General features: G+C 42.8%; 2 protein-coding genes across 3 annotated transcripts; both read right to left on the reverse strand.

The window, feature by feature from the left end:
* Positions 1–6,033: 6,033 nt before the first annotated feature.
* Positions 6,034–10,851, reverse strand: LOC112888607 (L-ascorbate oxidase-like). Its single transcript, XM_025954860.1, has 5 exons — positions 10,255–10,851; positions 9,957–10,049; positions 9,651–9,863; positions 7,394–7,582; positions 6,034–7,306 (listed from the first exon to the last, which is right to left on the reverse strand). The coding sequence occupies exons 1-5, from the start codon at positions 10,525–10,527 to the stop codon at positions 6,341–6,343; spliced, it is 1,734 nt and encodes a 577-aa protein (XP_025810645.1). The 5' UTR covers positions 10,528–10,851; the 3' UTR covers positions 6,034–6,340.
* Positions 10,852–15,984: 5,133 nt separating this feature from the next.
* Positions 15,985–19,163, reverse strand: LOC112888717 (putative receptor-like protein kinase At4g00960). 2 transcript variants are annotated; one of them, XM_025955015.1, is made up of 7 exons: positions 18,888–19,163; positions 17,856–18,058; positions 17,500–17,755; positions 17,163–17,400; positions 16,921–17,080; positions 16,545–16,811; positions 15,985–16,428 (listed from the first exon to the last, which is right to left on the reverse strand). In XM_025955015.1, the coding sequence occupies exons 2-7, from the start codon at positions 18,012–18,014 to the stop codon at positions 16,165–16,167; spliced, it is 1,344 nt and encodes a 447-aa protein (XP_025810800.1). In that variant the 5' UTR covers positions 18,015–18,058; positions 18,888–19,163; the 3' UTR covers positions 15,985–16,164. The 2 variants fall into 2 exon arrangements, with proteins under 2 accessions (XP_025810800.1, XP_025810801.1); XM_025955016.1 differs by having other exon boundaries at positions 16,614–16,811; positions 18,888–19,161.
* Between the last annotated feature and the right edge of the window lie 4,372 nt (positions 19,164–23,535).

Raw genomic sequence — 23,535 nt, forward strand, 5'->3', positions numbered from 1 at the left:
CCGATACTACTGCCTACTATAGGTGCTTCTTGCTGCTTCCGAATCACGAAAAGAAGAGAGAGAGAGAGGGAGCTGCTGGTGGCGTCCCTTTCCTCGTCTGCTTCTCGTTGGATGGGTTTTGCTCGGCTCCGCGCGCGTCGTGTTCCTTCGGATTCAGCCTTTGCGTGGTTGAAAAAAACTCGGGAGCTGATGCTGATGGGGTGTACCGCCCTTCCTTTCCTTTCGTTTTTTTTTCTGGAAAGGGGGTATCTTTACCTCCTTGCATCGTGTGGTTGAAACTGATGAACGCCGACTTATTACCAGGCCATCTGTCCATCATCTCTGCCGGCGGCGTGAAACACGGCGCTGTGTGTATATTCTGCACTGCACGCCTTGCTCTGCAGATTCAGTTCGCTCAGCTATGATATGCTAGGTCTGTGCGTGGAGCGGGCTGAGGCGCCGACTCGCCCTCAGCGTTCTCTCATGCGTGCTAGGCTGCTAGCATTATATGATTTTCTTTTTTTCTCGAACGCCGAGACTTCTTTCACGTAAGGAAAAACAAATATCATAGTGCATATTTTTACAGGATCAGAAGACGATATCTTACTATTACTAATTGAAGATTTCTTTTGAAGGGAAGACTCCATGTGAAGACACGTAGAATTCTAGGTGGACACTCTACAAAAAGATAGAGAAATTCTAGAAAATTCTCATAAAAAATATAAACATCCGGCAATCAATCCGACAACTCTAATTATAATAGCCACTGGATCTGTTATTTTTTCTACTAAGTTACCCACCTTTGTCATTATAAAAATAGGCTAAAGTAACCCTCTAAACATGTATCCCCTGCCATTATAAAAAGTAATCTAAAGTAATCCTAATCTTCATGCAAATCAACATTTATACCATCATAAAAATAATGTTAAATAACCCCTAAGTTTATATATAAATTATCTAATTATGTCATTATTAAAAGTTAAAGTAACTCCTAAATATGAATCTAAGTTATATAATTATAAAAAATTCTTAAAGTGCACCAATATAACATTCTAAATTACTACATCTATCATTATTAATATATTATTTATGTTATTACTTATATAAAAGTACTACACATGGTGCGTGTCATGTACGGGGAAAGATATAAGAATACCAATTTTAATATTGTTCACATAGCTTAGACAAATGGTTCAATTAAATACATATGGTGGTGTGATACAAAGTGAAAAATATTGTTAGTAACTAAACATATTACAACTAGATAATAATGAGTATGTATCTTTAGAGTATATAGAATATTTAATACATAAAAAAGAGCATGGGATAGATAATTATAATTATTAGCTATTAGACTAATTTTTATATTAATTTTAGTTAGTTCGTGCGCGGCATGGGTTGATAGGCTAGTAACCCATAATTAACATGTATAAGATGGTCAAAGCATGGAACAAACTGTATGTAAAATGCAACAGTCAAATGCAGTAAATCTCTAATTTGCTTTTAATGTCCTCAGGGGGTTCCCAAGGGTCGGATGCGCATGCAAATTAAACACTAAACATTACATGTAAATATTTTTCTTTTATCCTAGAAAGGATTATCTGAATCTTTTTAATAGCTTTCATTATTTTCCCCAAGTAAAGCATTATTTAACTGTCAAAGGGACATAAATATTAATACTATTAAATATTTATCTATTTTTAAATATTAAAATAAAATTTAAATATTTTAAGTCATCCAAAGATTATTTAAACAATTTCTTCAATTAAAGCTTTTTCCAATACATAAGAACACTTAAAAGATTTATTCTCAAATTTTCATGATTTTTACTTAAGTAGAAATGCTAAAGTAATTTAAACATTACTTTTAACTAAACGAGTTATTCTAAGGGCAAAATAAATATTTCTCATGACTTATTATTTTTCATGTGTTTATTACAATATTATAAGTTTGAGAAAATTGGATTTACAACTTTTGGACATCTTTATGATTTATGGAGCATTTTTGAAACTCGGAGTTTTTTAAAACCATTTACCTAATATCATTTAAATCTTTGTTTTCCTAATTCCCCTAGGGAGATATTTTTCATACACCTTTCCATTACCCACAGACACTGACAAGAGGAACTCGTCGACTCCACGGTAGAACCTAGCCGGGAGCAGTGCACAAGCGTGTAGGCCAATTTTCTCGCTGATGACGTGATAGATATGGGGAGGTACTCCTCAACTAGGCGCATCCCCAAGGGGTGTTCTGGTCTAGCTATGGCTGCTCGCTGTAGGCCGGCGGTGATATAATGATGGCAGGCACTCTACGCTGTGAGCCCGTGACAGCATACGAAGGGGACAACCAAAGTTTATGGGGAATTTGGCTTGGATCAAATGCGTGCGCATAACCTTCCCCAAGTTGTTGCCCAAAGAATCCCAGACCAACTTGACTTTATATCGACCAGCCTAGGGCGGTGGTCATTGAGGCGGCTTGGAGCATGCAAAAGATGGTGTTTCATTGAGTAAAACAGTGAAGTAAGCGAGCTAGCGCTTGCATGAGCATCATAAGATCCTAGAAATTTGATTTGCACTACTAGTTAAAGCGAAGAAGGGTCAGAGCACAGGATTGTCGTGAGAGCTGTTGCGGCTCCTTACTGGGTGAATTCGACATCGATGATGAACTTCCACATGGCTTAGTCGAGAAGGAGGGTGTTGGGGTTGTTGTTGGTGTTGTGGTGGAACTATGATCGAGGGAAGTTAGAGTGAAATCGATCAATGACTTAGAAATTTTATCGTGCGGTAGAGCTTTGTGAGTTTGTGGTGCGATAATCGAAAGGATGAGTTCGCCCCCGGCTTTAGTGGTTTATTCAAATTTCTCATATTGAAACAACACGGCCAGCTCCTACTTCCTCTCCTACTTCTATTCGTCGAGCTAGACGTGTGTGGTGCCTGTGGGATTAATTGGCGCGGCATGCAAGTGTTGCTGTTGCTGCTTGCTCTAGTAAGCTGTTGTGAACAAAATGTTCATTGCACACAACACCTTCTTGGTAAAATTTTGTCCAAATTCAAATTTGAACCCATGATTCACCTTTATTTAAAATTGAAGATGATGTAGAACCCGAATTTAGAGTTTAAGTTTAAAATATCCACAATTTAAAGATATTCATCGATGAATTTGGAAATTTTCACACACGCCAACTTGACCTTTCAGGATTTCCAACATGGTCAATGTTCCATCTTGACTGGTTTGTTTAAATATTGAATGCTTTGATTCACAGATTTATATACTAGATTGTAAACCAATTTATATACTACAACTTTTGTATCTGGTTCTTCTAAGGTTCTTACACAAAAAATGTATATAACTAGAACCTAAACGTGTCCACATGATCATCTTTATGGGACCTGGGGGTTTTAAGTTCAAAGATTGAATTTGGCATAATGTTTCAACTTGAGCTCTAAATTTTAGCCCTTTTAACCCCAAAACTTGAACATTATCTATACCACTCTGTAGACCATGGTTTCCTAGAACTTTTACATTGGACCTATGTGCAGTTTTAGTATGAAAAATTTTATTCAATCTTAATTATGGTCACTAGACCATATTCTTATGAATTGGGAAATTTTCGCTTTGGTATAGAATTCAATAGTAGAACTTTTCAAAGAAATAGATTTAATTATTATATAAATGGAGAGGAATGGGCAAGATGGTGAAGTAAAGAAGATTAGAATAGAACACCTCATGCTCAAATTTTTGTTCAGCGGTCATGTGTATTTTTGCCCCATGAAATCCAGTTTTTTAGTATCATCAATGAGTAGCTACTTGTATTGGGTAGTTGTCCATACGCCATACTCTGAGCCTTATTTCCACCTTAACCATATTGAAATTAACGGACAATGCTCCTAACGTGTTTCATTAAAATAAATCATCAAGCTCCTTATAAAAAATTGAGAACATCAATTCAATATTTTTTTAGCAAGTTGACATTTAGAATAGTTGATATATTATCCATCACACCATGGTCGACCCCTCATTCTATATTAATCTCAAAGTGCGCGACCAACGGGTGAATCGAGAAACGGAGGACTCTTATGAAATCGTGCGAAAGATGTTTAATCCATGTAACTTTAATTTTATTGGATCCACTAGACTTAACTATTATAGCCCACCAAACACCCACCTTGGACATTTTTCAACATCTTACTACACTTTATTTAATAATATGTAAACCCTATGTCAATATTTTCGAAATGTGCTTCTTGAACATTTTACAGAGGACCGGTCAGCTAACCTAGCTCGCCCATCTCACACAGGTTGGCCCCACCTGATACATGATTATTTTTTTTCTCAAAACTGATTTTACAATCAACAAATCCTAACTCAACATTTCGAACCGTCTAATTCAAAATTTTATAGGAAGATTGGATATTTATATTTGGTTGGGTATTACTATAGCACGAGTCTAAACCACTAGAAGGTATGTAAAAAGATCTTGTGGAAGACGGATAGAATTCCATTTATTAAACATTCAAACTTCACTGGTGGCGAAAACTTAGTATGGGAAACAAAAATGATTTTTGAGGGGGTACAGCCATATAGTTGAGCCCATTGTGTTGGTGGTAAGGTGGGCCGGTTGGGCTGTGTCTGCATGCACATAAAAGTAAAAGGCAGGCCGGTGGCCTATCAACTTTGACAGATGAGTGAGCTAGCATGCACGACCAAAACTAATGAAAAGGCTTTTCACCAGCATTTCTCAAAACCTTTTGATTGGTTTTGGTGCTTTCTAATTCATATGGCGTTTCGCAAAAAATTGACTAGAGTGAATAACTACCCCCTCTATCCTAAAATAAGTGTTCTTTAAGATTTATTCTAAGGGTGTGTTCGTTTCTTAGGGTCTAAAGTTTAGAGGTGTCACATCAAAAAGAATCTTGGCATTTAGAAGTATTAAATAAAGTCTAATTACAAAACTAATTGCAGAACCCTAGGGCTAATTCACGAGAAGAATCTAATGAGGTATATTAGTCTATGATTAGCAGATGATTACTGTAGCATCACTGTGGCAAAATTATGGATTAATTAGGCTCATTAAATTTGTCTCGCGAATTAGCACCCATCTGTGCAAAAATTTTTATAAACAGATTTTATTTAATACTTCTAAATAGCAAGATTCTCTTTGATGTGATGGGTCTAAACTTTAGAGAGGAGGAAACGAACACACCCTAAGTCAAGCTATTTTAAGTTTGATCAAATTTATATAAAAAATTATCAATACTTATGAATAAGTATCATTTAATTCATCATAAAATATATTTTCATACTATATTTATTTTATATCATAAATATTGACACTTTTATTTATAGATTTAAATAGTTTGACTTAGAATAAATCTAAGTAACACTTTTTTTAATTTTTTGATGGAGCGAGTATGTGATATCAGTTTTACAATTTTTCTCAGATGCCCGAAATACAATCACCGAATCACGGTATCCTAAATCTTAGGATGCTGTCAAACTACTTAATGGTGATTGGTGTTAATAAAGATTGAGCCGATTCTAAAATTAGTTGGCCAGGTTTCCAAATTTGTACTCTCACAGTATTTTACACTTGGTACTCAATTTATTTTACTGTAGTATGCACTGCCTCTGTTTCACAATATGTCTTAGATCCTGGTTGCTGGGCTCCGCCCCTGATTTATATTAAGCAAAATTCAATGGAAGCTAACTTAATAAAATCTAGATACATTTAAGTGAAAATGAGTGGCATCATGTGCTGAATCTAGGATTAGTTCAATCCTGACTCCGCCCCTACCAATCCGTCTACCTAGGACAGGCATAAAAAGTAGGATAAAGATGGCGTAGATTGTTCTTAATCTTATTAATCTTATTAGATAGATAGATAGATAGATAGATAGATAGATTGACAGACGGACAGACAGATAAATAGACAAACATCGATCTATCTAACAAAAAATAATTTTTATAAAAAGTTATGCTAGATATCACTCAAGTACGAAACCACCTAGGCATGGGGCGTAGACGAACAATGTAAAATGGAGCAGTACTGCTAGGCTTCTCTCCGTACTATGACCAAGATGCGTCCATTAACAGGCGATCCCGGCACTTTGAGTCATTTAATACCCGAACAAACCATTCTACAGCATTTCCAATCATCCAATGCAACCAGAGATAAATCTCACTTACACTAACCAATAGAACTAATACATTACATGATCACATCTCAATAACCTAAATAAACAAAAAATATTAAAGAACACTAATTAACGGACGGAGACCGAACGGCAAACACGCGTCCACACGAGCGAGCGCGATGCATCCTTGCTGTCTTGACGCCGCACACCCTGGTCACACACGGCAATCACAGGTGGTCGCCGTTCATGAGCGCGCTGGCCGTGGCGCCGCACGACACGGCCTCCTTGGGCACCTTGCCGACGCGGTCGACGGCCTCGGCGAAGACGACGCCCATGCCCATGTGCAGGTGCGGCTCGATGTGGCAGTGGAACGCCCACACGCCGGGGTTGTCCGCCACGAACCGGAGCGCCGTCCATCCGTACGGGAAGATCACCGCCGTGTTCCGCAGCGGCGGGTCCCGGAGGTTGAGCCGCGCCTCGTCGGCGGCGTCCCCGCGGTAGGCCCCCTCGCCGTACCCGAGCACCCAGAAGTCGTGCCCGTGGAGGTGCCACGGGTGCACCTCGCTCACGTTGTGAGCCAGCGCGTTGGCGTTCTGGAGCACCACGTCCACGGTGGTGTTGTGCGCCAGCACGTACACGTTGTCCCCCGCCGTCGTGTTCGGGTTCGCCGGCGGCTGGCGCACGTCGTAACCCCGGCTGAACGTCTCCGCCGGCCGCGCCGCGGTGAGCGTAGACTTGAGCCCCAGCTTCAGGGAACCCAGGTACGGCGTCGCCGGCAGCACCATGGACACGTTGTTGATGGACCACCTGGTGTGCCCGTCCATCCGGTTTTGCGTGTTGAGCAGCTCGATGCGGCGGTCCGCCGTCGCCGGCGGCGGCGGCGTCCCGGCGCGCGCGTGGATGCGGTACGTGAACACCTTGCTGTGCTCGTAGTCGTCCCACGCCGGGGTAGCCGGCGGCGCGAGGGCCGGCAGCTTGGACGCGCGATTCGGGCGGTAGTTGAGCACGGCCAGCGCCGGTGCCGTCTTCGGCTGCCGGCCGCGAACGCCGACGCTGACCCAGTAGTTGGACGACGGGTCCTGGTCCGTCGTCAGGAGGACGGAGTAGCTGTCGCCGGAGTAGATGTCGATGTCGTCGACGGCGAACGGGTCCACGTAGTTGCCGTCGGCCTCCACCACAGTCAGCTTGTGATTCTGCCAAGGAAATGGTCAGACAATTAATGTTGATCAATCAACGATGCATTCTTGAAAAATTAATTGGCATCTTCTGGTTTCGCTTACACCAATTGCCAAGTTGAGAGAAGCCAGCGAGGTGGTGCTCGCCATCCGGAGCCTGTAGGTCTTGTTCGGCTGCACGGGGAGGACCACCGGCGCGCACTGCCGGTTGACGGCGGCGCACTGCGTGGCGCCCGGCGTGTGCGCCGCGGCCATTGAGCAGTTGAACTGTCCTCTCCCATTGATCAGCAGAGACTGCAGCAGAGTTCCAAGAACAAAAAAATGCGTGTCAGCTTCATCATACAATTCCAGTACAATAAAGGAAAATTAGGCAGAGTAAATTAAATTCTCATGATGACCGACGGATTTGGATTTACATCAGCCTAAGTAGAGCACAAATCCACATTTTCACAATGCTCTATTCCAGTTAATGTTAACATCTCAATTATTGGACACTTTGGCATGCTAGTAGCAGAGGCCCTGTTAACCTGTGAACTGTGTAAAACTGTGAATCCTCAAATGTACAAACCTTGCAACTCACAGGCTGATCTTTCCCTACCCAAACAGAGGGTGTGAATCAGCTCTGAAGCATCATAGTTTCAGACTTGCAGGACACCCCAAGGTACATGCATCGCAGCGCAGCAATACATGTTCACAGGATGGCACAGAAGAGGGCCCCGCTGCCAACGTGATGTGCTCGTGCCTGTTTGACCTTTTTCTGTGATGATCCCGCCCACACAATGGCCAAACCTCCCTACGCTGCTCTGCAGCAAGACTGCGCTGCATCATGCACACAGACATGTTCCCAAGATGCAGAGAGAAAGTCACCTGCTTATGGACGCTCTCGTCTCTGCACCACCACGACGTGATAGCATGTGTCATTGTGTCCTCTCCCAAGATCATGTCGCCCTGACCGTGACTTGTGAGGCCGTGACAGGCACGAGGGCATGGCGCCTGCCTTTTGGTTCTCCTCCTCCATGATCAACAATCCCCCAACTTTTCTTCAGAAAATTGTGCCTGTGTGCACACTGCAAACTATGCACAGGATGGCAGGGCCTAGGGCTGTGCTGGAACATGATCCACACTGCCGTTTTTTTGTACACACATGCTGCTGGCATTGTGCCCAAAGTGCCCTACACTTATGCGCTTTCTCAAAGTGGGGGTACTTCTTTTCCATGAAGTCCAATGGGCTGGGGCTGCTTGGGGCGCCATCTTTTGCCTTTCTGATCCGTGGGGCCAGCATGCATGCTCAGCTTTTTGGTTTTCTTGGGAAAGCTAGATGTGTGCACTGCTGTCCATTGCCAGTTTATCACCATCAGCAGAGATCTCTGAACCTTTTCAGTCTATGGCCGGCCATGGTTGTTTTTAGCTTTAGGGACTGGCCCGGCGTTTGTGCTAGTGTCCAATCAAGAGGATGACGAAGTTTTCAGAGCAAACAAATTCAGGCCATGCCTTGTGTGTACTGTAAATATCTGTATGTCATGCCAATAATTGAGCTCCAGTGGTATGCATTATTGCATATTATCAGGTAATACCTTGTTTTCTAATAGGAATGTGTCTCTTTCTGTGGTGTTCAAACAGAAAAGTGAATGGGTGTAGAGGCAAGTGGCAAGTTGATTTAGACCCAAGTATATGAACATGCTTGGCTCAGCTTTAGTAACTGGCCTGGAAAGTCCGGGCATTGTCCTAAGCTACGGTCCAAGGATCCAACCAGAAAGATGAAGAAATCCTCAAACAAAGTCAGGCCATGCCTTGTACTGTTCTAAGTATCAGTATGTCATGACAATAATTGCGTTCCAAGGGTAAGAGTCATTGCAAATTATCAAAGCAACATGTTGTGTTTTCTGAAAGGAATTTTTCGCCTTCTGTGTTGTTCGAACAGGAAGATGCAAATATGCAATGCGTGTAAAAGCACTCGAGAAACTGATTTACTCTGACAAGTTAGTACAACTACATTGCATTTGTGTTTGCTGAGAGGATATATAAGCACTATCTTTTTCATAAACCTACTTGATACAACGTTCCACAAATTGCATTAGGATGACTGCACTGCATTTGTGTATTCTCTGAGAGTCCTAAAACCCCTGTTCTTTCGTAAATAAGTTTGGTGCCATGTTTCACAAATTGCTGTTGAAACTACCATGTCTAGAACAACAGTAAAGTTAATCATCTTCATGGGAAATGTATTGTACGGTTAAAGATGATGTATCGCAAAATGGTCAAATTAAACACTGCGAGCCTCTGAAGTTACCATGGCAGCCAAAATGCAGAACAGTAGTACTGCAGATCAGAGTAACTGTTGAGATCATGGACTGTGCCGTACCTGCGGCTCGCCGATCCACCTGAAGGGCTTGGAGGAGAGGGCGACCATCTGGGTGTGGATGCTCTCGTGGTACCAGTCGCTGAGCAGCAGGTTCAGCTCGCCGTCGTACTTGAACGGCTCCTCCTCCCCTTCGGCCACGTCGACGATCAGCGACCCGTACAGCCCCGCCGCCCGCTGCATCCCGTAGTGCCCGTGGTAGAAGTACGTCCCCGGCTGCAGCCACGAACAAAATTCTTCAGTTTCAGTTGTTCTCATGGCATGAACATTCAGGCAATTGGGTGAGCGGTGATCAGCAGCCGTAATCACCTTGTCGACGACGAAGCGGTAGGTGAAGGTTTCTTCAGGGTTGATGGCGCACTGGGAGATCGCCGCCGTGCCGTCCGCCCACGGCGTCCCGATCTGCCATGATCCACGCATGCCAGCATTGAAACGTTAGCAAAATCACAAAGGACAAAACTTCCCAGCTCTATCTGAACTCTGAACTTCCCTTTCCGAACAGAAAAAAGTAGTCTGAACATTTGACAGCAAAGAGACGCGCTTGCACTGAGCAGTCAAGCAATTCTTGCATGCGCGCTGGCACGGTGCTCGAGGGATCGATAGTTACCTGTCTGATGCCGTGCCAGTGGATGACGACGCCCTCGGTGTGGAGCGCGTTCTTGAGCTCGACGTGGATGGTGTCGCCGGCGCGGGCGCGGATCGTCGGGCCGGGGAACTGGCCGTTGATGCCGATCACCACCTTCTCCTCGCAGTCCGGCGACCAGAACATGTTGCTGATCTCCCACTTGAAGTGCCGGGCCTTCGCCTCCGCGGCGCAATGTGGCCGGGCGGCGCACGCCAGGAGGGCGCAGCACACCGCGGCCAGCAGAGGAAGCCTCATGGCTGGCTTGCTCTGCAGCCTACGCCACTCCCAACAGTCACTTCACTCGCCTCCCCAGGTGAGCGTTTCAGATTCAGAGGTAGCGGCAATGGAGGAGGGAACGGGATGCAGAGGCAGGTTGGAGATGATGGCAAGAGCCAGGAGATGACTTGAGCACCGCTTGGGGTTTTGTGAAAGTTGGTAGCAAGGATGTCTGCGCCTGTGGTGGTCAATTTGTAATGGACAAAAAGCTTACCTCATATCAGTTTCTCTCCCCATTGTTTTATTCCTTTTCTCAAAGAAAAATGGAGATCGAATTATGAACAATAAAATAGTTAGTGGAGTTAGGTTGGAGGCAGAGTAGGATGTTTCTGCTAACGCCTGCGTTCGTAGGCAGTTTCCTGGTCGCTCGCAAAAGGCCTGCAGAAATAGCTCAGCTCCCACTGATTTTTTGTTTCATCTTTCTGGCAGAGGAATAAAGAGTTTAAGATCATGCCCTTGCTTTGGGCAATATAGGTCTGAGGCATGTGACGAGGACTGCTACTTCTGTGAGCCTACCTAAATGGTTTTATGCAAAGGCTACGAGTAAACGTGTCGGTGTGATCGTGTTTCTGAAGGATCACACATGCTCCATGCATCTGTTTGGTAAGCCTCGTTGGATTGGGCAAAGGGGTTTCACATCTTTCCCTTTAATTGAACAACAGCATTGGAAAGTTTCGGCAAATATATTTCCTTTTTGTTTCCTTTTGATTTGGCAAAGTTTCTCATGTGTTGCTTTTGCTTATTGATCTCCACATTATTTTTGTAGTACTACTACAAAATTCCAGAATGCATTTTGCACAGTTTTACTAGATGCAACAATGTTGATTTTTGATTTGAAGGGAAATCAGTATGGTTTATTACTTCCTTTGTCCATAATTCTGATTTTAGGTAAAGTCACAACCTGTAAAGCATTTATTATAACAGATGTGGTGCATGTATACATGTTCATAATCACTTCCACATTATAAATCACTAATTTAACTCTCAAAAATGTAGACGTGCCAGCCGCATTATTGTTCGAAAAGCTATACATAGTGGGCAATACAATTATACAGCTTGCACTACGTACTAGTGCAGCTGTTCTTTAATTGCAATTCAACATGTGTTTCTTCCTGGTGCTCAAATCATGTTGTTTCTTCACTCACAACACTCTGGTGCTTTGCATCAAGTGAAAACCGTCATTGTGGTATTCTTCATAATGACTGCCTTAAGGGTCAAGATAAAAGGCACTAGAGGCGCCGTTTCAGGCACATGATGACACAGAACTCCTTTTTGCCTGTGGAATTAAGTACCCCGCACGCAAGGGATCATCGATTTTCTTCAGCTAGCGAACTCTATTCGCTTCACATTACCTGTTAGGAAAAACATGGCAGAAAAACAAGGTTGATAAAAGAAAGAGATGGCAAAACCTTATGCACAAAGGCCCACATGAAGCAAAAACTAAAAAAACACATGGACGCACTAACATGACTATCATTATAATAAAAGGTTATAAAGCAAAGGGTTTGATGCGAATTCAAATTCTTTTCTTTAAAAAAATATTAGAACAAATCCAAAAACCTATCATTGTCATAAAATCTCCTTCATCATCTGCAGAACTTACATCATATAGTCAACTCGATTGGAGTGGCTCAATTGATGATGAAGAGCAATCGTTCGTTGAATACAGCATCCACTTGAAAGTTGAAATTTTCCATACATCTTCTCTTTTTTTGCGGAAATGATTGTTTAGCGGTCAAATTTTCAATGATGTGCAGCAAGTGTCAATAGGAGTTCCTTGCAGGAAGCCGCGGTTACAAAAGATCAGAGCATAATCCAAGAGAAGTAAATGCATCACTTTACTCACTTGCCATTTTGATGTTACTCCTCACTAAGTCTCTGCTATACCTTCGTCGTAGTCTTTGACTTGGTGCAACCACCACCACCATGTCTTTTTCTTAAAACAAAAGATGGTGATGCCTTGTCTAGCAGCATCATTTCACTTGCTCATCAACACGCAGTTCATACGCTGCCCACTCAGCAGAGTGTACACGTTCCATCTTTGTCTACATGCTATCTTTACCTTAATGGTGAGTCTAAACTGCAGGAGCAAATTATTCCAAGAGAAGTCATGCATGCATATGCCCACATACTACTTTACCTTTGGCTGACACGATCTGCATTGTACACCAACAGTTATTCATGGAAAAGATGATTGCCCACTTTGATCATCATGAGGCTCTTGAAAATAAAAAAAGGAAGGTCCACAATGCAACTGGGCACAGAGCAGCTGCAAACATTGCATGGCCCACCAACGACTCTTTTTAGCATGCATGACGTCCGGACCCACTTGTCAGTGAGACATCTCGGAAACTATTTCACATGGCAGGGTTCTCGTATGCGTGTGTGTTTCCACAACCTCTTGAATTGCAACCAAGACACTTTTGCGTTGCATTGACACGAAGGAAGTCAAGGTGATCGCAGTCGCAAGCGTTCCTGGTTCACATTGACCACCCATTGTTTCTTTCGGCGCGCGAGTAAAGCGAAGACCAAAGAAGCCAAAATCTCGCCAACCTCCGGCAAAAGCAGACGCAGGCAGGTCCCAGCTAGCTGAGAATCTAGCGATTGCTTTTTTATTTACGTAGAACCTCTTTCTGCTCGCATCTCCATGAGGTGACACTAGTACAAAATTTAGGCAAATATATAAGGCTAAGCTCTTGCTCGATCGGTCCGTAGAGAGGGTGGTGCTGAGCATCATGTTCATGGGGGCTTGAACTCAGATGTGTGCCTACTTCTAAACTTCAAGTGAAGGGCACATGATATGAATCTTGAGTGACTGCAAATAGAAGTGAAATCCATCATTATGATTTTACTCAACCACTGACTTAAGAGTCAAGATAGATAAAAATCACTATAGCCGCCTACAGGAGTTGCAGGGTGCAGGCATATAATGACACATACACTAGCAGCTCCTTTTTGTCCGGTTGGCGCCAAGAAAGCAAGATACATTTTTTTTTTCAATTTTCTTCAACCAAAGAATTAGATTCACTTCACACTTCAGGGGGTCATTATATTATTGAACCAGTTAACTAGATCATCAAGATAACCTGTAGTGGTTTCTTTGTTTCATCCAACTTGAAAACGTCTACCCTCCTCACCTTCTTGCCTGTGGAGAGGCGGCCACCCTCAAATGCCAAACGGAGAACAATCCAAGGCGGCCACGCTTTACGCGGCTGCCGTTTTGGTGTCACTGCTTCAGTGGTAGCTCACTCCTACTGCCCCCGTCACAGATTTGACTCGCTGTGCAACAGCCATCATGCAAGCCAGCCAGCCGTGTCTTTTCTAGCGATTCCGCGTGCTCGCACCCGTTGTTTTTGTTGGCTTGCGATGGCTGCCTTTCCTGCGGAACATATTCGTCTGAATTTTCAGTGTTTACCTTTACAGTTTGCATGCACGACAGAGGCTGCGTAACCACAAGGTTTTGGCACTCAAGTAAACGGAGTGGACTGGGGGATCATGTAGAAATTTCCAAGGGAAGTCATACGTGCATCCACACATAACTTTGCCTTGGGCTCACTTGAGGCGCGCCAGTTGTACCTGAAGAAGGTGACAACCACTTCTTTTTTGTGTTTTCGAGAGGAAGTGACAACCACTTTGATGGTGTTCATGTACATTGCTTGTTGTCCGTATGGTGTGCTAGCATTAGTCGTCTGAAATAGCTTGGAGAAACAATACAAAGCACATTATTTTCCTTTGGCCGACAACCAAGTGGCGTGGTCGATCTTGAAGAAAAATGTTTACATGAAACTATCAACCATGGTAATTATGTCGTAGCAATGATTGTATTTAGCATGGCGTGGTGAATGGTGACGCATTTGCGAGAATGGGCGTGCTCGCCGAAGGTAATCCATCCGGAATTGGAGGCGAGTGGAAGACGAACTCCGTTGGCAGTGAGGATGGGGGACAATTATTTGCGTGAGCTGAGGGGTGATGATGGGAGCAGGTACAATCTACGTGTTGGTTCTTGTTTTTCTTTTCCCTTTGTTTCTTTCTGTGCAAGCGTCTTCTTCTCTAGTGATCCATGGCGTTGCATGGTTGGTACCAATTGCTTCCCTAATCCCTATGCTATCCTCATAGATACCATCTCGAACTCTACAACACTCCACCAGAAACAAAAAACCGAGTTGCTCCAGGACTGTGATATCTTTACACGAGCAAATGCCATGGGCTGGCAATTTCTTAAAATATTCAAGTCCTTTGATTAAACGACCCGCTCACGTGCAAATTAAACGCCATGGGCCGCCTTTTGGGCTTGAACCTCTAGATCGGGCTGGCTGACTAGTCCTTTTTATTTGTCTGGTTTCGTGAGGCCCGGGCGCATTTCTCCAAGACCGACGGTGTGTGGTATATGAAATTATGAACACCTGTTACCTCGGATTCTCTTATAGTCTCATTGATCATGATACATCATCCACCGAAAGCGGGATGCTGTAATTACGAGCACGATGAGCAGTGTCAGATGATACACTAACCGGAAACAAAAAACTGAAACTGTAGTTAACACTGAACATGGAGTAGGGAGATACTAACCATAAGTTCAGTGTTTAATTGCTTAAATGCTTATTACCGTTATTAAATGAACAGTACTCATGTCGAAGAAGCAAACTACAAGACGAGGAATGTCTTAATGGCTTGTTTTAATGAAAAAGGTATGATAACAAACCGTGGGTTGAGCTAGGAGTCCGAAATCATATAGAATTAGTGCCTGGAAAGTAAAATCGGGAAAAACTAAAATTCTCGACGGCACGTACTACGTTATTACTCCTTTAATTATAACAAAAGAATTACTAGAAGATACATACATTGTATAATAGATCATGTTTTATAAAATTACTTTTGATATTATAGTATACTAATCAATATATTTATATGGTTTCGTCCGTAGCAATGCACGAACATATTTGCTAGTGTTTACTTTACTACAAATTGCGGCAGCTAAGATTGAAATCAGAGATCCAATTTCCAGATTCGTGAAGTAGTGACAAATTGGTTGCAATAAGAGTTTACATAGCGCTCAAGCTAAGATTTCACCTGCACATGCATTTCAAATAAACACACACATGTAAAATACGTAAACACGAAAGTGTGGTGCAAAGACGAAAAACTATTAATGAGGATGGAAAACATAAAGAGCAACTAAAGGCGCAGCCTATCACATCTGGATAAAGATTAAATAGTATTTAAATGGGACCGTATATATGAAGCTAGCTGCATATATACGGCGTTACCCAAGGACACTAGCTAGCTGCACTAAGGCGTTACCTCATAATAAGCACCAACAAAAGACTATTTGCTTGCTCTGTTTCCAATCCCACTGTTTTTCATTACCTCTATCATTTGTGCCTACATTTCTCAACCAAATATCATCCAATCTGCGAGGCGCATGGCAGTTACTGATCATGTTGCTATTAAACAAACCCTCTTATTCATATTGAAGTTGGTGTTTGACCACATTGCCCACGAGAGTGGTTTAATTATTTACTATTCATTCAAGTTTTCATGGAAAACACAACTGGAGCCTTTCTCGCTATTTTGATAAAAAATACCCATGAGCCACTACAAAATTAATGGCAAGATCTAAATTATAGAACAATTTGTTCTCTCATCCCTCTCTGTGGGTGTGGGGTAGAAAGTGGCCCCCCCAATCGGCTGAAACACAAGCGTTCCTCGTTTTTCTGTTTGAGCAATCGTCTCCTCAGCAGGCCTAGGCTCAGTGAACCTCCGGAACGGCCGGGACGCAGGTGATCTTTGTTTTCTCCTATCAGCAAATGTCTCCTCTGCAACCGTAACCACAGTCTGAGCTCCATCTTTATTGTCATGCGTTTGTTCAGGTTGGACAACCTATAATAAAGTGAAAACGAAAGATAGGCTTTAAACCATGTAAAGAGTTAAGTCATGCACTCATGCTGCCTTTTACTTTCAACCAATAACAAAAATTCAGTAGAGCTCTGTTGCACCTTTGTACAGAAGAGAAATTCCCAATCAGTGAGAAGGTAGTGAATCTTGGTTTTTGCAGGTGATCTTACCCCTTCTCGTATGCTGCCATCTGCACTTCCTGGTCTGCGAAGCATAGTGATAATTTGGCTTGTTGTAGGCCTTTTCATCCGGTCAAGTTTCACGCAGACCAAACCTATCGCTATGCATAATGCTATTTGTTGGTAATTGATTTCCACTGATGTGTACCCTTGCGAATTTTCCATCCTAGTTCTCCAATTCTTAAGTACCTAAGAAATCAGATAATAGAATGTAATACTACCAAAAACTGTAGCAAGATTTTTCAGAAGAACAAAAAAGAAGTCCTTTGTCTTGAAAGTTGAAACAGAATTTCCTTACAAGCTCTATATATCTCTGGGAAGATCCATCGTCGACTTCGGTATCTTCTGGGTAGTTCTTGTGTCCCGTCACTATTTCTATGATTATTACACCCAAACTGAATATGTCTAATTCTTTTGTGATTGTACCTCTATTTATATATTCTGGTGCCTTGTAACCCCTGCATGACAACATTTGTTCCAATTTTGAAGCTTGAGTGATGATGACCAAAAGTATGAATTATTAAGAGGCATTTAACTTACCATGTTCCGAAACAATTGGTAGTACACGTTCGAGTTTGCTCTTCACCAAAGAGTCTTGACAAACCAAAGTCCGCAATTTTTGGAACCATATTCACATCAAGCAATATGTTTGCAGGTTTGAGGTCCATGTGAATAATAGGAGTTTTAGGATTCCATTCCTCGTGAAGATAATGCAAACCAAAGCAAATACCCTCGATTATTTTGTAACGTCGGTCCCAATCAAGTCCACAAGATTCATCTGTTTGCAAGAGCACTCAGAGGATGCTCTAACCACAGAAGCTACAATCTCAAAGAAAGAAAGAAATAAACAATATATGCCTGTATCGAATTGTCATACCTGAAAGACAACCACGGAGGCTTCCTTCAGGCATATACTCCAAGCAAAGCAACCTTTCTGGCTTCTCAGCCCAAAAGTATTTCCCTTCTTGTTCTACATATATAATCTTACTTTCAAAACAGTAGGCTACAAGTGGGACAATATTTGGGTGATTAAGCTTCATAAGATGACGTGCCTCATTCTCGAACTGGCTAACTTCTGGTATTGACGGGGAAAGCCTCTTCACAGCAATGGTTTCTCCATTTTCTTTCACTCCCTGTTTAAAGTGGCTTATTAATACCGATGCGGATTTCTGGATATATAAAAGTATAGCGATACATGCATTTATGAGAATGGAAAGTATCTGGTAATTTTACCTTATATACTTTACCAAAGCCACCTTCACCAAGTAATAGCTCTTCAGAGAAGTCATTTGTGATATTTCTCAAATATTCTAGTGGTAGAGTGCGTGGTTCTGAACTTGCGCCTTCAAATATACTCTCTAGGTTATCATGCCTGCTAGACTCGGCGTCCATTTCTATTTCTGACTACTCTAGCGTTTCCACATAATAGCACACATCTGTTTGTCCTCCGAAATATGAAAAGAGCGTTAAATAAGTATTGCTGTAACTTGTCAAAGCTCATCAAAACCAAGATAAGTAGATAAACTGTACAGCTGAAGACCAAATGAATTGTATCACCACATACATACTGGCCCAGTTGGCAAATGTATTGTCTGAATAATAATTGGTCAAAAAGTGAGCATCAATATGACGAATGTTCTGACATGAAAGGATTGCATCGGAACATCCTGTGTTCTTGTGAACAATAGCTCGAGAGGAGCACGAGCAGCTTGTTGCCTGCATTAGATGCTATAACTAAAGTTTAATTTGATTCCATGTGTCTGCTTAATATCCCAACAGCCTGTCAAATTTAACCGCCAGGAACAAATTCAAGGTATATCCAAACAAGAAATTTAGTTCTGAATCATATTCTCGCTAATTCATCAGTTCATTTGAAAATCTGAAATGGATAAAGAATGGTGGATGAAGTTCCAATTCATGGGATCTAAACAGGCCCAGTTTCTTGACCAAAGGTAACGCGCGTCAACAAGTTTGATGATCTGGTCACCGTGCTAGATGACGGATTGGTAAACTAGAGGCACGTACAAGCATGGCGCAGTGGTAGATCACGGACTGGAAAATTATCGTAGTTGGAATCCCGACTAATAGAACATTGTTGAAGTTACTTGACGCGAGTATGATGAAAAAGGCAGACAGCAGTGCACGCAAAGCGGAGACAAGACTCGAGGAGGTTTCAAGTCAATCCCAAATTTCCGGATTCACCTCGGCAAGTAGTAAAACGCAATTTTGAGGAGTGACAGTAAACAAGTCGATCGGAGCACTAACCTTGGATGGCTTCCGTGTTCGATCTGTCCCAGAGATGCTGCTGCCGTAATGGTTTATTTTCTTGTCTTCGATGGGCTACTGGAAAGGCTGGATAGCTATAATGCTTCAGTCTTACCGATAGGAGGCTGGAGCATCCTTGAGAGATGAACCGAGAATCACGGATGAGGAGGAACGCGGTTTGTCGCTGCTGATTAGCGCTGTTGACGAGAGAGGCCGTCTCCGACTTTCCCCCTCGACAGCTGGGTTGATGTGTCCAAGGCTGTGTGTAGAGGCTAGAACTCGTTTTCAGTTTTGAAAGTGTTTGGTTGATGTTTCCCCTCCGTTTCGGAGGTTTTTTCCCCTCAATCCAACCACGTGGTTCAATATTCCTGATACGAATTATTGGTTCCTGATCCGTACCGACGTATATTTCCATGCGGATGGTTTCAGAACGCCCGGCGGTCAGCCGGGTCACCATGACCCCCTCTGGCCGGCGCCCACGCCATCCGCCTCCGCCCGCCAAGTCGACGCGACGGGCCGCACCAGGCCGCACTCGGCCCTCGAGCCTCGGGCGGAGGCACCGGCCCCGTCCAGAAGGGGCGCCGATTTTTTTAAAAAGGGTTAAAAAATTAAATTCGAAAAGGGTGCTGTTTTGAAAATTTTCGAAAAATGGGTACCTTCCTCCCGATTAACGGGCGGGAGGCGTGGGGCCGGAAACCTCCCGCCCATCCAACGGGCGGGAGGTGCCAAATTTTTCCCAAACCCCTCCCGAGGGCTTCTTCGCGAATAAGAAATTCTTATTCGCGAACTTATTCGCGAACAGGCCCCTAAGGCATCCCGCCCGACCAACGACGGGCGGAAGGTTAAGTCATCCCGCCCGGCCAACGGGCGGGAGGTGCCCTCTTTATTTTTTTGTTCGAATTTATGTTTTAGAAACTATTTAAAATTCATACTTTTTTAAATATAAGATTTACTCGCCATACTCTTTTGTATACTTAAAAAATTTTAGTTCAATTTTATGAAAAAGATTACGGTATCTAAAACTCGTATGAAGATGGTTAAGCGATAACGTTTTGCAACGTAGAATCAAAATATTACGATAGTACAATACATCAAGCCATTAAAAATAAAATAGTATGATAAAAAACAGTTTAAATATACAGAGTCCACCGAATCAGGAGTATCTACTCCGCCTGTCCCGGTCCTCGCGCTCTCTTGGTCCTCCCCCCTAGTCCTAGGCCGTCGTCGTATATGCCCCTCCGAGTACGTGAGTGCATCTGGAGCATGGTGAGGACGAGGCGGAGGAGGCGCTAGCGTGAACGGGTCATCCTGGGAGTGTGGAGGTGGAGCATCATACGTCTGGGAGGGGCCAATGATGTCTGCCCGGCGCCGCCGCCCTCCAACTCCGACAAACTGGCGGAGCCGCCGTCCCAGTCCGGCACACTGAATAGACCACCGTGTGCAGGAGCTCCTATCGACTACGCATGCTGAGTATAGCCCTGAGAATATGGAGCAGCTGGCGTCGAATCCGACGGAAGAGACGTTCCTGGAGCATAAGCGCCAAATGTCTGAGACTCCATTCTTGCAGGAGGAGACCCCATTGCCGTCGAGTGCATGACTATAAAAACAAACAAAAGTAGTCGTGTAAATAAAAGTTGATCGAAATGGCAATTATAAAGGACTTACAGCTCGAACTGGTGGTAGTACCGCTGGACCACATCGTACTTACGAGACTTGTACTCGACTGTTTTGAACTCTCCCATAAGAGAGAGACCAACACTTAACAGCTTCCTTCACCTCATCAATTGACTGGTACCTCGCACCCTGGATAACTTCATTCTCCCTGCAATCTCAAGGCAAGCTGGGTCCCTCATCTATGCTAAGATGACTGAAGTCGCTGCCCACCCATTCTTCAGGCACATCCTCGTCATCATGAGACGAATCGGCATTCATTGCTTCATCGAACTCACGATCTTCGTCTCGCAGCTGTTCAACAATACGGGGTATGTTCTCCCCCTCATCAGCCACGCATTGAGGTGTTGCGGTGCCACCTGGCTCAATGTTTGGCTCCTCAACTTCTTCATCAACATCTTCATCCCCCACAGCAGCTTCGATGTTTATCAAAAACTTCTGATACATACTGACAAGGAGTACCAGCGGCCATTGCCAATGACTTGTATTTTGTAGATAACTTAACCAGTCATCGTTGCTTGAAAGTGGCATCAGCTCCCAGATCAAAGCGTGAGTGGTACGATTTATGACGCACTGAACACTTACAGAGTGTATCTCCTGATTAATCCTTAATCCGCTCATTAACCAGTTGCATAGGGATTCAAATGCCCTCTCGTGCGGTCTGGTAATTCCTCTGACCGCACAGTTGAATTCACTTAAATCTACCCCATTCAGCCCATAAATCATATTTCCTTCTCCGTAATATATACTAAAAATACCCTTCTCGGAAGACATATCCGTCAATTATTAATAAACTAGTTATACTACATATTAATACACAACGACCCTAAGTTTCAGCGATTCCTAGATTATATTTTCCAGATTCTAAACTATTCAGAATATATATTATACTAAAAACAATTGAACAACTAGAACGAGAATATACCTCCAAACCGACGTGTGAACAGGGCTTCGCCGCTTCCGCTCCTCTCTTCCTCTCCTCCCTTTCTTTTTTTCCTGATTTTTGCTGAATAAAATGGGAATTTGAGGGAAGGGGGGCTTATATAGGGGCTGGGGAACCTCCCGCCCCCAACCGGCGGGATGCCCCTCCGCACTGTACGGGTCCCGGACCTCCCGCCCGTTGGGCGGGCGGGATGCCCTCGCGGCCGCGTCAGGGGTCTCTTCGCGAATAAAAAAAATTATTCGTGAAGAGGTCCTCGGGAGGGGCCGGGGAAAAAATTTGGAACCTCCCGCCCATTGGATGGGCGGGAGGTTTCCGGCCCCACGCCTCCCGCCCGTTGATCGAGCGGGAGGTACCTATTTTTCGAAAATTTCCAAAACGGCACCCCTTTTCGAATTTAATTTTTTAACTCTTTTTTCAAAAAAAGTCTAGGGGCGCCAGGGAAACCCGTTGACCGTGGCCCATGCCCTGCACTTTGTAGGAACTGAATATTACCTTAGTTTTCAAGGTAAAGCAAACCTTCCACGCAAACAGGCTCCAGCCATTGCAAGAGAAACCGATGCTTCTCCTAATTGTGGATAGTTTCTTTCAGCTTGCTCCAATATCTCAATACATGATTCATCTTTCGGAGAAGGTTTTCCTTGCTTAGGTCCAAAGTAATCTCTGTGTATTTTCATGCTATCATTTTGGAGGAATTGAACTCTACATAGTAAACTAGGCTATTTGGCTTAAAATTTGATATCCCATCACTTTCCGACCACTTTTTAAAAGTTTAGATATAAGTCTATTCTAAATTTATAGATGGGAGATGGAAGAAATTAGTGAGAGGGTATAATCATAATTCCATTCTATACACCACCGTATATAATCATAATTAGGATAGACTATTTGGTTTAGAATTTTGGATATGGAATTATTTGGCTTAGAATTTGACATCCTTACATAGCTTGGTGGTATATAGAATCAATTTTCATCTTCTACCCTATGAATTTAGAATAGACTAATATCTAAACTTTGGAAAGTGGTTGGAAAACGGTGGGATATCAAATTTTAAGGCAAATAGCCTAGTTTATTAAGTAGATTTCAATTTTTCCAAAATGAGTAGGGCTGTAAAAATTGCTTGTGACTCATTAGCTCACTCAACTCGTAGCCGACTCGGCTCGGCTCGGTCCAATTCCTAATGAGCCAAGCACAAGTTTATGCTCGTTAGTATAATGAGAGAGTTCGAGCCAACTCGCGAGCCGAACGAACTACGCGTACAACATGATTTCCACCTACGTTATAGGTTGTCTAGAAGCCAAGACTCAGTATTTTTTTTGTGCCTTCGTACTTGTCCAATGTCTATTGAATGGACTGATCAATTTATGTATCTAAGAGATCAAGACTCGGTATTTTGTAACCTTTTGGCTTATAATAGGCTAGCTTCTGGCACATGTTATTGATGGAACATGTATGGTTGATAAACCATGGAAGTATTGTGATAGTTCAAGTACCTGTAAGCTAGGCATATATTTGTTAGTGTGAAGTATGTGCTTGTTAGTGTAAAGCTTGTGTGTGTTTATGTGAAGCTTTTGAAAATTTAAAGTGCAAGTAAAAGGGGTATTTTTGTAATTATAGAAAAACCTAGGGTTGTTTTTGCAAAATGTATTAGATGAAAAGTAATTTCAGAATAAGTGAAGGGTGGTTTTGCAAACATATTTTTCTTACTTTATCTCCTGTAAATATATATATATATATATATATATATATATATATATATATATCCAAAGGTTGCATTAGAAATGTATGTATTGATTTGTGTAAAAATTTGGGTAAAGCTGTAAAATGAGGGTATTTATGTAATTTTATAAAAGTACAAGTCCTTTTGTGCAAGTAGTTGAATTACAAAAGTAACTCTCAAAGTTACTTAGGGCTAAAAGTGTAAAAAGGTGCAAGTCATCATGACATGTCTATCCAATCATTATGACGTGTCTATCCCGTCATCATGACATGTCATAAATGCTTGCATTTAGGCCCTAAATATTATGATATTACACT

The sequence above is a fragment of the Panicum hallii genome, chromosome 4, assembly GCF_002211085.1.
Source record: "Panicum hallii strain FIL2 chromosome 4, PHallii_v3.1, whole genome shotgun sequence".
Classification (NCBI taxonomy): domain Eukaryota; kingdom Viridiplantae; phylum Streptophyta; class Magnoliopsida; order Poales; family Poaceae; genus Panicum; species Panicum hallii.

Coding starts and splice junctions, on each gene's coding strand:
- LOC112888607 (XM_025954860.1), bottom strand. CDS start 10,527: ATGAGGCTTCCTCTGCTGGCCGCGGTGTGCTGCGCCCTCCTGGCGTGC. Junction 10,050..10,254: donor ACTGGCACGGCATCAGACAG/GTAACTATCGAT, acceptor GGATCATGGCAG/ATCGGGACGCCGTGGGCGGA. Junction 7,583..9,650: donor GGTGGATCGGCGAGCCGCAG/GTACGGCACAGT, acceptor ACTCTGCTGCAG/TCTCTGCTGATCAATGGGAG.
- LOC112888717 (XM_025955015.1), bottom strand. CDS start 18,014: ATGGACGCCGAGTCTAGCAGGCATGATAACCTAGAGAGTATATTTGAA. Junction 17,756..17,855: donor GCTTTGGTAAAGTATATAAG/GTAAAATTACCA, acceptor CACTTTAAACAG/GGAGTGAAAGAAAATGGAGA. Junction 17,401..17,499: donor CCTCCGTGGTTGTCTTTCAG/GTATGACAATTC, acceptor TCTTGCAAACAG/ATGAATCTTGTGGACTTGAT.